The 12,881-nt window shown below is 34.4% G+C and overlaps 1 protein-coding gene across 1 annotated transcript; it reads left to right on the plus strand.

Annotated features, from left to right (window-relative positions):
• The first annotated feature begins 2,529 nt into the window (after nucleotides 1-2,529).
• LOC135676808 (uncharacterized) lies at nucleotides 2,530-12,461 on the plus strand. Its single transcript, XM_065188399.1, has 14 exons — nucleotides 2,530-2,927; nucleotides 3,017-3,110; nucleotides 3,534-3,720; nucleotides 3,800-4,058; nucleotides 4,323-4,535; nucleotides 4,617-4,703; nucleotides 4,782-4,916; nucleotides 5,055-5,168; nucleotides 5,255-5,502; nucleotides 5,582-5,662; nucleotides 5,751-5,982; nucleotides 6,422-6,520; nucleotides 6,608-6,793; nucleotides 10,899-12,461. Exons 1-14 carry the CDS (start codon nucleotides 2,592-2,594, stop codon nucleotides 10,998-11,000), a joined length of 2,373 nt encoding a protein of 790 aa, XP_065044471.1. The 5' UTR covers nucleotides 2,530-2,591; the 3' UTR covers nucleotides 11,001-12,461.
• The last annotated feature ends 420 nt before the right edge of the window (nucleotides 12,462-12,881 follow it).

The following is a 12,881-nucleotide window of genomic DNA, read 5'->3' on the forward strand; positions in this document are numbered from 1 at the left end:
AATTCTCACTTGTATCATTAGCTTAAGGGCATTGACATTTCTCTCGAAAATAAATGAATAAATTGTTACTAATCAATTATACTTATTCAAAATGTTTAAATCATTCAATTATACATCCGACAAAAGTTCATTATTGATTTATCATCATCACCTAGATGTAAATTTATCATCAACCTTTTCAAATCTCTAAAAGTTGATCCTTTAGAAGGAAAATAATATCCTATGAATCCAAATGACTTCGGATCAATAACATCTCCGATATTGTATAGATAAAACAAAACAGACGAACATAATAAAAAATAGTTCCACTCCATTCATTAGAAACTTATCATTCTCATATAATCTTTTTATAATTATAAATATTAATCCGTAAGATACAAGAATATCAGGGATATCCAAGAAATACCATCCTTAATGATATCATTAAGACCAATCTTACTCAATTATGCTTGTAGGCATCATTAAAAAAATGATAAAAATGATTAACAAAGCTTTGTCCAAAAATTATCCAACCAGAATGGCTTTTGGACTCCTTTTCATCATCAAAATGACTTGATCCATGGCACCAACAAATGGAACTACAATGATGAAATTTAAAAATTATCAATGATAATTAAAAAAATTAAATGGGAACTTATATAAACAAAAACATACGTATGCTTAAATTAGTTGGCTTTGGACATTCTATACATATAATAAGCATATGATGACATTATTATTTTTTGTTTAAAACCAAAAGAAGTTAGAGTTAATAATTTAATTAAAAATAATCTAACTAGAAAAAACAAGGAAAAATAGAAAAATGGTGCATTGTTTATATGTCCATAAAATCCATAAAAATATCAAAAAATCTCTAAAATAGAAAACTAGTGACATATGTTCATAATTGTCCTATTAAAAGTTTTTCAAAAAAAATTAAATCATTTTGAACAGTGCATCTATGCGATGCACTATTTTTTATTTTTTCCTCAAAAATAGTGCATCACATATTAGGAATTTTTTTTCTAGACTAATTTTTTTACATATATTATTGACCTATTTAGAAGTCCAAGTATGAAAAAATATTACATGGATACTTTATAATTTGTTAGAAATACAAAAAATAAAGAGAAAATAAAAAATTGACACACTATTCAAATGCTAAAAATTCATATTATATTTTTTTTCTGGACTAAATTGTTTACATTTGTTGTTGACTATTTAGAAGCTCAACTATGAAAAAAAAAAATTACATGGTTGCCTTATAATTTTTTAGAAATAGAAAAATAATGTACTATTCAAATGCTCAAAAATTTATAAAAATACCAAAAAAATATTAAATAGAAAACCAGTGAAATATTGTCTATAAGTGTCCTATTCAAAGCTTTTATAAAAAATTGAGATCATTGTGAATAATGCATCTATGTGATGCACTGTTTTTGAATTTTTCTTTGGACCAAATTTTCCACCTTTTAAAAGCTCAAAAGTGAAAAGACATTATTAATTACATGGATGAATTATAATTCATTAAAAATATAATAAATAAGATAAAAATAGCACATTGTTCTAAACAAAGATTTTATTTTAAAAAATACTCAAAATATTGTTAGTAAAACAATAAGTTTTCGTAATACTAATCAGAATACTAAATATCAATGCAACCCAAGAACTCTAGCTATATAATAAACCAAAAGTTTAAATTTCTTAGTAAATATTCTTATAGAAATTGAGACATGCCTTAAAGAAGAACCTTTGAAGCTCTATCGCAAATAATGTTGGCTATAGTTGTAGTTTTGAGACTCTGGAAGCATGAAACACTCGAACCCTAGAACCTTCCTTATGGTAATGGCAGAACTTGATACTCGTAGACGACGGAACTCAATCCTAAACCTAACGATGCATGAAGATGATGATGTTTGATGGCTATAGAGTACACTGTAGCAACGACAATAGAATAAAAAGTGATAGGAGATGAAAGATCGTAGGACACAAATCGTATCGATTAGTAAATGTGAAATAGGGATGTACAGTATATAATAAAAGTATCGATTATAGTTAAATTAATTTTTTAACTAGTTTAATCCTATGTGAACCCAAACGATTTTTAAGATTAATATTATCTATTAAAAAAACAGAGATGTTATTTTGATATTTTTCAAAATAGAGATGAGAAAAAAAAAAAAAGAAAAAATAAAGTTAGGAATTTATGACGGTCTCTTTCTAAGACCACTTGAACGAGGGTTTTCTTTATTTATTATTTTTACTTTTTTTATTTTTGCCTGATGATATGGAATGAATATAATGGTTTTGTATATAGAGATCCGCTGCTGTTGCCTTTTGATTGAGAAAATTATCGTATATTTACTTGATAATATCATGTATGATAAAAATAAACTCTTTGGGATAGGTTGAAAACATCATAAATAAAATATCATAAAGAGGAGAGGAAAGAAATAGAAAACGGTAAAAGAATTAAAAGAGAAAACGATAAAAGAATTAAGGAGAGTTAATGGAAATGTTTAATATTTTCCGTTACCTGACGATGTCGGCTTGGAATCAAAACGACCCATACCTCGTCGCCCACGCGCTCCCGATCTGCGGAAGACCCCAGGATGGTCTCGTTCCCGTCGTGGAAGCACCCGTGGTCCCTCGTCACAGCGACCGTCTCTCTCTTGCTCCTGGCCTCCGCGATCCACATGTTCTTGTCGCCCCTATTCCCGTCCTCCCTCGACTTCTTCGGCGCTCGACAGAATTCCGCTTCCTGCGCGCCTCTCAATGCGTCGTCGGATCACAGACGGACCGAGCGCTGGGATGACGTAGAATGGGGTGCTCGGTTTCCGGCCCACTCCCATGGGGCGGTAACGTACCGCAGCGCGCCATGGAAGGCCGAGATCGGGAGGTGGCTTTCCGGTTGCGGTTCGATCTTGGCCGCGGTCGAAGTCGTAGAGGTATATGCGCCTTTGCTTTGATTGATCGGACATTTTGAGGTTACGAAGCGGGCCTTTAACCGTTGAGGACTTTTGTGTTTTCTTTGCAGAACATAGGTGGCAAGAGTTGCCAAAATGATTGTAGCGGCCGAGGTGTATGTAACAGGGAGCTGGGGGAATGCAGGTGCTTTCATGGATACGATGGTTGGTAAAACTTTTCCTGCCACTTATATACCTGTGTAAGAAATTGTTGAATCTTAGTGATGTTAGTATTAAGTTCGAAACAATAGCTTCACTTCCATAAATTCCAAGCAATTTGCAAGGAAAGGTCTATAAACAATGTCCTTATTTTCATTGTTTATTTCCATGTTAAAAGAAACATAGGGTTCATTTTGCTTCATTTTGTTTGGATGTCTCTGTTGTCTTCGTGACTCTTCCTTTTCTTCTGACTTTAGAACAACAAGGGCATTTGATTCAGTTTTCGATTCATTTGGCAGTTAATTGTTAGCATTTGACTATATAGTTTAGATTATTAATTTACTTGTGGGAAAATCCACTTTTATTTATGTTACGTTTTTTAAATGAACAACCAATGCATAAGATATTAATATTTTTGTGTGCTACCAGGTGAAGGATGTACAAAGAAGTTGGAGCTGAACTGTAATCTCCCAGTATCTCCAGAACATCCATTTGGTTCATGGATTGTTTCTATATGTCCTGCTTATTGTGACACCACTCGAGCAATGTGTTTCTGTGGACAAGGAACAAAATATCCAAATCGTCCGGTGGTGGAGGATTGTGGCTTTAAAATAAAGTAACCAAGTTAATGTTATTGTCCACAATATTTAGGTACTTATTATGGTGCTTATAGCCTTCCTCTATGGCTATTTCAGCTTACCTTCCCAATCTGGTGGTCCTAAGGTTACTGATTGGACGAAGGCTGATTTTGATAACATTTTCACAACCAATCGTACCAAACCTGGCTGGTGCAATGTAGATCCAGACGATGCATATGCTTCAAAAGTGAAATTTAAAGAAGAATGTGATTGTAGATATGACTGTCTTGTGGGACAGTTTTGTGAGATACCAACTGTATGCGCTTGTCTCAATCAGTGCTCTGGGCATGGTCATTGCCGCGGTGGTTTCTGTGAGGTATGCTCAAGGAACTTTCATTAATGCATTATAACTCCCAACCAATTTTAACTATGGAAAACTAGGAAACAGATGTTTTATTTTCTTTTCCATTTTGTTGATGATTTGTCAATTTCAAAAAATTCTCAATTCAATAGACAAATATGTGTCTACTTTTAATTCTACTTGATGTACCTTGTAATTCTGGTATTCTCAGAAGAGGCTCTTTCTGATATTGAAGCTGCTGCTTTTGCCATAATACGTGTACTGAAATTAGTTATTCAGTGTGATAGAGGTTATTATGGGATAGATTGCAGTGTTCCATCTTCCTTATCACCTATCCAAGAATGGCCAGAATGGCTTCGACCAGCTACAGTTGATTTACCTGATAAGGTACCTAGTAGTGATCTTCTGACCATTAAAGCTGTAGTCAAAAAGAAAAGGCCACTCATATATGTATATGATCTGCCACCAGAGTTCAACGCACACCTTCTTGAGGTAGCTTCACGACTCATCTTCTTTCTTGTTTAGAACAAAAATGATCAAGATCTATACACCATTTTGCATGTTCTTTTGCAGGGACGGCATTTCAAGTTTGACTGTTTTAACAGAATATATACTGATAAGAATAGAACTTTGTGGACTGATCAGTTATATGGATCACAGGTGGTTGTTTATGAGACTGACAAGTATTGTTACTATTACTTTTCACAACATATCCTTATATCATTCTTCATTATACAGATGGCACTCTATGAGAGCATTCTCGCTAGTCCTTATCGAACAATGAACGGTGAAGAAGCAGATTATTTCTATGTTCCAGTTCTTGATTCATGTATAATAACTCGAGCAGATGATGCACCTCACTTGCGCATGAAGGTATGAGTTTTGTAGCTATTGTTTGTTCCAGTGATTTCTCCAAAATAATTCCTTGTTCTGCCATGCCCTTTTTTTGGTTGAACAAATCTGTTGATACAAGAAAAAAAGGAAAACAACTCAAAAATTCACTCGTCTCAGGAACAAAAGGGTCTAAGGAGTTATTTTACTTTGGAGTTCTACAAGAGGGCTTATGATCATATAGTTGAGCGGTATCCCTACTGGAATCGGTCCTCAGGAAAGGACCATATATGGGTATGGCACTGATGTTCCGAATGGTGAGAATTTAAATTGCATTAACTTCTGATGAGAATCTGACCTCTGATTCTACCTCACGGCAGTTTTTTTCATGGGATGAAGGTGCTTGCTATGCTCCGAAAGAAATCTGGAATAGCATGATGTTAGTTCACTGGGGGAATACAAATTCAAAACATAATCACTCAACAACAGCTTATTGGGCTGACAACTGGGACAAAATACCTTCCTTTAAAAGAGGCAACCATCCCTGCTTTGACCCAGAGAAGGATCTTGTCCTTCCTGCATGGAAAAGGCCTGAACCAGGTGCCATATGGGCCAAACTTTGGACAAGGTACTCATGAAGTTTAAGTGACTTATATGCCTTTTCTCATTATTAGATTCATATAATGTTGGTCTAACTGGTTGTGTAGACCACGGACAAAGCGTACTACTCTATTCTACTTCAACGGAAACTTAGGACCTGTCTATGAAAACGGTCGACCTGAAGACACGTGAGTAAATATCTTAGAATATAATGGTCTTGACACCATAATTATTTATCTGATAGTAATGCATCTGTTGATTTCAAAATGATTTCAGGTACAGTATGGGCATTAGGCAAAAACTGGCTGAGGAATTTGGTTCTACACCTAACAAAGAAGGCAAGCTTGGGAGGCAGCATATTGCTAATGTAACAGTAACTTCTGTACGCTCTTCCAAGTATTATGATGATCTGGCAAGTTCTATTTTCTGTGGTGTCTTGCCTGGGGATGGATGGAGCGGACGCATGGAAGATAGTATAATGCATGGATGCATTCCCGTAATAATTCAGGTGTCCATGTGTTTCTTTCTTTGCTTCTAAAATAGTGTTGGCCTTCCCACCAATGAACTGAGAAGATTACATGTATGCAAAATTGACCCTGCACAAAGAGAGGCTACTTCCATAACTTGAACCCTTGTCACCCAAGTTTCAATAAAGCAACTGTACCATAGCACTAGGGCTTGTTTGCAGTTTCGTGCTTCTACTTCCTGTACTTGATTATGAAGCTAGGTTTTCCTTTTCTGATCTCTTCCTCTTTCTTAGAATGGGATCTTCCTTCATGCCATAACATATAAAACTCTCTCGTCCATTTTGGTGGCATATCCATTTTTTATTCTTATCTTTGTTCCTGCTTTCAATCTATTCAATGAAGCTGCACATTTTACTTTTGCTTCTATGTAAGCATTTTGACTTTTCTCTGACTTGTATAATTGTGACACCTTGGTTGCAGGATGGTATCTACCTTCCGTATGAGAATGTCTTCAATTACAGAAGTTTTGCAGTTAGAATAAAAGAAGATGATATTCCAAACTTGATTAAAATTCTATGGGTAATATAGCATCCCTCTCGCAACATTTTTTTATGTTCATGTAACAAGCTGTTATGTACTTATTGATACTCTTACTGGACTGTCCAGCGGTTTAATGAGACAGAAATAGACTATATGTTGGCAAATATACGTCAAACCTGGCAGAGGTTCTTATATCGGGACTCGGTGTTGCTCGAGGCTCAGAGGCAAAAGAAATTGTTTTCTGCGGAGGATGACTGGGCAGTTGAGTTCTCAAAATTGGAGGAAGATGATGTTTTCTCCACATTTATACAGGTAGAACAGTTACCAATTTGGTAGGAAGATGATGTTTTCTCCACATTTATACAGGTAGAACAGTTACCAATTTGGTAGCCAGTTTCAACATTCTCAAAATATGAACTTCAAGTTTAGTTAAGAAAATAACTCAAACTCCAAAATTTAGAGTCCAAATGATAAGATGGAGCATGAAAATATATATGGTAAGTTTAGAGTCGAGAATTTAAGTTTGTAGTTTCATGCTGCATCTTGTCATTTATGATAAGATTTAGGTAATTAAATTACAGAGATTTAGGTAATTAAACTGCTCAAGTCTTTCAACCTTTCTTAGTTTTGATCTCATCATGCTTGATGAACTAACAATTACTTTTTCATTCATGCACGTTTGATTGGTTAATTTCAGAAATGAATAGCAATCGGTAGGCATTACAGACCCCTCTAGGTTCTTCCAGTTAAGCACGCTATGCCATATCAATTTCAACATGCTTCTTCATGCACGTAGGAGGGCATTTGCTGATAGAGAGGGCATTTGCTGATAGTGAAGGTCTATGCATTCTCTGATACAAAAAGTTGGAGATTGTTAATACTAAGTGCATAGATTAAAATCTTGACTTAATACCAATATCCATTAGCGGTTGGACCAGTTACATATTGGTACAGGGCAATTTACCAGCACTGTACCAGTCAATACACAGACCATACAGAAAGAGAGAGAAGAATGGAGGGAAGGAGGAAGAAGAAGAATTGATCTGAGACAATGTATTGAGACTCTTAGTACGAATACATACCAACCAGTTACATATTGGTACAGGGCAATTTACCAGCACTGTACCAGTCAATACACAGACCATACAGAAAGAGAGAGAAGAATGGAGGGAAGGAGGAAGAAGAAGAATTGATCTGAGACAATGTATTGAGACTCTTAGTACGAATACATAAGACCAGAATCATCTGAACCAGAGAGAGATAGAGAGAGAGAGAAAGAGAAAGAGAGCAGGTGCGTAGGAGGCAAAGTAAGAGGAGGAAGAGGAAGAGAAAGACAAGGAGGAAGAAGTGCATGCGTCCCAGTAGGAAGAGGCATTGCAATTCATATTAGTAGGAGGTGGCAGCAATGATGTGGTGGGAAGGACGAGGCAGCAGTGGTGCAAAAGGGAGGAGTTGGAGTGAGAGAGGGAGAGAGAGAGAGAGAGAGGAGGTAATGGTGATGGTGGTGGTGGTGGTGGTGGTGAAGAAAAAGAAAAAAGGAAAGATAGTTTATAGCTGTCAGGATTACAAAAAAACATCTTGATACTGACAGCAATATGCTTTTTGTTCAGTGTATGTGGCTTGGTACCAGTTTTCTTATGACTCCGTAAATCTGATACAGTAAGGTTACAGGATGGTAAGTCTAATTTCAGGCTGAACTGGCTGAATCACTCAGAACATGTACTATCTGCTTTCAGACTGGTAAATATGCATGCCAACCATTATAGTTGATGTTTGATCCATGATTCTGTGTAGCACACAATGGTGAAAATAATTAATATGTGGCAAGAAAGTCCCATATATGTGAACCTGTTATTGCTTTCCATGTTAATATAAATAGATGAATTACAATTAGGTAAATCAACATCAGTATTATTAACAGTGCTGCTTAGGTACACATAGTCATGCAGCCATCCTTTCCCTTGAATAAGAAAATGAAAAAAGTTATAAACAGGTGAGATATGAAGGCACACATTTAATTGTTATAATCATGAAAAGCCATTTGTTATTTTTTTTCTCCAAACCCTACAGATTTTTTGAAATGACAAAGTATCATAAACTAAAGAACATTTTCACATACTTGATAATGTGTCCCAAATTGTCCTCAAATGGAGAGATGAAACGACATAGAAGTAAATGAAGACAAAATAACAGTAGGGTTCCCGTAGTTCAATAGTTTGATCAACCTAATAAACGCAGGGCTCCTATAACCTTGGTTTTCATGTGTTGACTCTTTTTCAACATTATTAGGAGTTAATATTGTTTTTTCATGGATAAAGATTTTGAATGATGTTGTGACATCTTCATATTTAGTTTGCCCTGCAAGTTGATAGGAAGTACTTGTAGCCAATCATGTCCATGATCATTAAATTGCTGCATCTTATTTGTCATTTATGAATTCTGATACAAAATTGTTTACCTTAATGTGTCATAACAAGTGTATGTAAACAGAACGAAATTATGTTCTAGGTGGTACAATCATGTGAATGTGTTTTTTACTGAATCTACCTTCTTGCCGAATCCTTTTCACCTAGTTAAAAAAGAGGATCAGATAACATCTGAACAAATCCAGATTTAAGTTCGGATAGAACTGGGTACCCATATTCGGATTCAGAGTCAACATGGATGTATATATTCCGATTACACATTTGGGTTTTCTTTTACAATCTGGATCCTTGTTTGGGAATTTAGACAAATTCTGGGTTTGGATTGGGATATCTGGATGGTATCCTTTAGTGTCAATCCATCACAATGGCACTACAGAAAGATAATACTAGTGTGAGCAATGGATATTTTAGCTATTCAAATTACATTTGATGTGGTAGACCAATTGTTACTTGCATCCTTTTGACTTTTATTTGGATATATATGCAGATCTCAGCATGTCCTTCAGTAATGTGCCAATATCTTGACCACCTATGCATATTAATCATAACCAAATTCTGTCACTGAATATCCTTGTATGTATCAGTTTCAAAATGACTTGTATCTGTATCCATCTAAAATCTGATTTGTAAATGTATTTTTGTCTAACCTCCCTATCTGTATTCATCATACATCCACCTATTATGAGGTTCAAGCTTGTCTCCATATTGAACAGACATGGATTCAAATTTTAGTGTCCTACTATTTGTAGACTTATTCCTTTTCACTGATTAAAAGCAAATACAGATTGCCTAGTTTAAATAATATTCAGTTTTTTTCAACCCTAAATTCACTGATTTTTAATTTGAGGCATGCAAGTACATTGCTGCTACTCTAAATTTAAGCACATAGTTTTAGGGTGTTTGCTGTGGATCACCTAAACCATTTGGATTTGCTCTTTAAGAGAGAATTTTTCTAAGCAAGATGGCTACTCTTCTCTCCAAGTTGATGTCGCCATTGCTATCTCTTGATTCTTGAATTTCTTCATTCTATAAGTGTGGTTTATCTTCTATTTTACAGGTTACTGAGTTTTGAGGACTGGTTCAATTTTCTGTACCAAAATTAATTTTTGTCCTCTTGAGAAAATTTGATATCTTTGTAAGAGAATTCTGGAAAAATTTAGTTTGAAATTGTACATCTTAGTGATTGGCATGAAGTTAATTGCACTGGTTTAAAGGATTTGGCCTCCATCATTCCATATAGCTGGTAGGTACCTACAGCATCCTCTGGCTGTCAGAAGAATAAAGAAAATGCATGTATGTTTTGTGTTTAACATTATTCCATGCCTCCATAGCTAGTAGGTTGTCTGCAAGGACATCAGGGAGTTAAATTATATCTGACAGTTGATTTTGAATGCTCAAGATACTGTTTAAATATGAGTGAAGAACTTGTCTACTGATAATACACAAGAATTAACCTTATCTTTTGAATCATAATAAGAAGTGCATGTATGGCAATGTCTAGGAAGATAGATTGAGATATCTGATCTGTGATTTAAAACCTTTCTTTTAAAATTGAAACCAGTTGCTAAACCTTAAGAAGTTTTGCTACCGATAGTTGATATTCCTTGATTTATAAATTCAGAAGTTAACATTGTTGTCATCAAATGTCAACTAAGGTATATGGTCCTCATTATTCTTGTTGTGCATAATGAAAAGGTAGATAATTCTTTGTATCAGATTCTACTGGATTAAGCAATATTCTGTATGTAATCTCTGGTGCATTAAATGTTGGTCTGCAGTTAATTTATCTAAGCTAAACTTTGGATAGAAGTTGACTTCCCTCGGTACAATTTAATTAATCATCTTTTTTGGCACCTGATGATGGTGTGTATGGTATTATTGGCACATCTGAACTTAGTAGATTGTTTAACTGCAGTGACTTATTGTCCATCTGATATCAATTTATGTTAATTTGCTAGCTATCCTGATCCTATTAGATTTCCTCTCTACAGGTATTGCATTATAAATTGCATAATGATCCTTGGAGGCAAGATTTAGCCCAAACCAAGAAGGATTTCGGATTGCCAAATTTTTGCTTCAAAAGAACTCAATAAAGCAGTAATAAGAACAATCCACAACAATTTTTGTCGAGATAACCAAAAGAGAAGGACGGAAAGGAAGTTGTATTTGTAATTTTGCTCTTCTTGCCACCATAGTGATGTACAAATGGAAACTTTGGATCCACAAGAATTAAACCTTATCTTTTGAATCTTAATAAGAAGTGCATGTACTTCAATGTCTAGAAAGTGTTATTGAGATTTCTGGTTTGTGATTTAAAACTTTTCTTTTAAAATTGAAACCAATTGTTAAAGTTTAAGAAGTTTGGCTACTGGTAGTTGATATTCCTTAATTTAGAAATTCAGAAGTCAACATTGTTGTCATCAAATATCACACATAGTATATGGTCCTCAAATATCACACATAGTATATCACACAAGCTAAACTTTGGCAAGAAGTTGACTTCCATTGGAACAAGTTAATTAATCATCTTTTTTGGTACCCGATGATGGTGTGTATCTGAACTTAGTAGATTGTTTAACTGCAATGACTTATTGTGCATCTGATTTCAATTTATGTTAATTTGCCAGCTATCGTGATCCTATTAGATTTCCTCTCTACATGAATTGCATTATAAATTGCTTAGTGATCCTTGGACGCAAGATTTAGCCCCAGCCAAGGAGGATTTTGGATTGCTAAATTTTTGCTTCAAAGAACGTACTAAAGCAGTAATAAAGAACAATCCACAACAATTTTTTGTTGCCACAACCAAAAGAGCAGGACAGGAAGGAAGCTGTATTTGTAATTTTGCTCCCCTTGCTGCCATAGTGATGTACAAATGAAAACTTGAGAAGATGGCACTCCAAATTCATTTTGTTATGTATAGAGAATATAGATAACTTTTTCACTTGTAGCTTATGTCAGTTTATTCGATAAAGGTATGTTCTGCTTAATTCCTTGAGGAGGCATAAACATTTTTTTGTTACAGGAAATTGATTTTGCACCCATTGGGAAATTGGTTCATTCAATAATCTGTCTAATGAGTATTATATTATTCTTAAAGATTGCAAAAGGCTTCGCTGGCATCTAACCAGAACAGCGAATGAGGTTAGTGTTATTGTGTTTTTTAAGTTCTGTTATGTAGTTTTGTTACAGAAAGAAAAGCGCTGATATGCCGCAATACTTTTGGTCTCTCTATGGCTTTTCTACAAAATCAAATGTTCTTATCATTGTCCTAGTTGTAGCTCCTTTTATTCTTTTATCTTCTTTATTTTAATGCGGTTTGTTCTTATAGTTTTGAATCAATAGGCTTGTGACTCATGACTCTTAACGTCTTTTATGTATATTTGGAGCAGTTTCAACTTGTTTGATCCAAGTCCAATCTTAAATATATTTGATCCAACTCCATTCTTTTTGCACTGAAACAAGGACTTGCTATCACCTTGTATATATGTAGCTCTTGCGTCAGCCATATACAGTACTCTTTAAGTTACTGTTTGTGATTCCTTTTTTTTTTGTTGATGACAGTCTCTTTCTAAGACCACTTGAGTGAGGGCTTTCTTTATTTATTATTTTCGCTTTTATTTTTGCGTGATGATATGGAAGGAAGATAATAGCTTTGTATTTAGAATTCCGTGTATCAATCACAGCTACTTGGTTTTGTGATTTCGTGGTCTATAATGAAAAATCACTGTTGCCTTTTGATTGAGAAAAGTATCGTATAATTTACTTGATAATATCATGTATGAAAAAATTTTAACTCTTTGAATATATATATATATATATATATATATATATATATATATATATATATATATATGTGTGTGTGTGTGTGTGTATGTGTATGTGTATATATATATGTGTAATATATATATATATATATATATATATGTATGTATATATATGTATGTATATATATGTATGTATATATGTATATG

This window comes from Musa acuminata, chromosome BXJ1-6 (assembly GCF_036884655.1).
Source record: "Musa acuminata AAA Group cultivar baxijiao chromosome BXJ1-6, Cavendish_Baxijiao_AAA, whole genome shotgun sequence".
Classification (NCBI taxonomy): domain Eukaryota; kingdom Viridiplantae; phylum Streptophyta; class Magnoliopsida; order Zingiberales; family Musaceae; genus Musa; species Musa acuminata.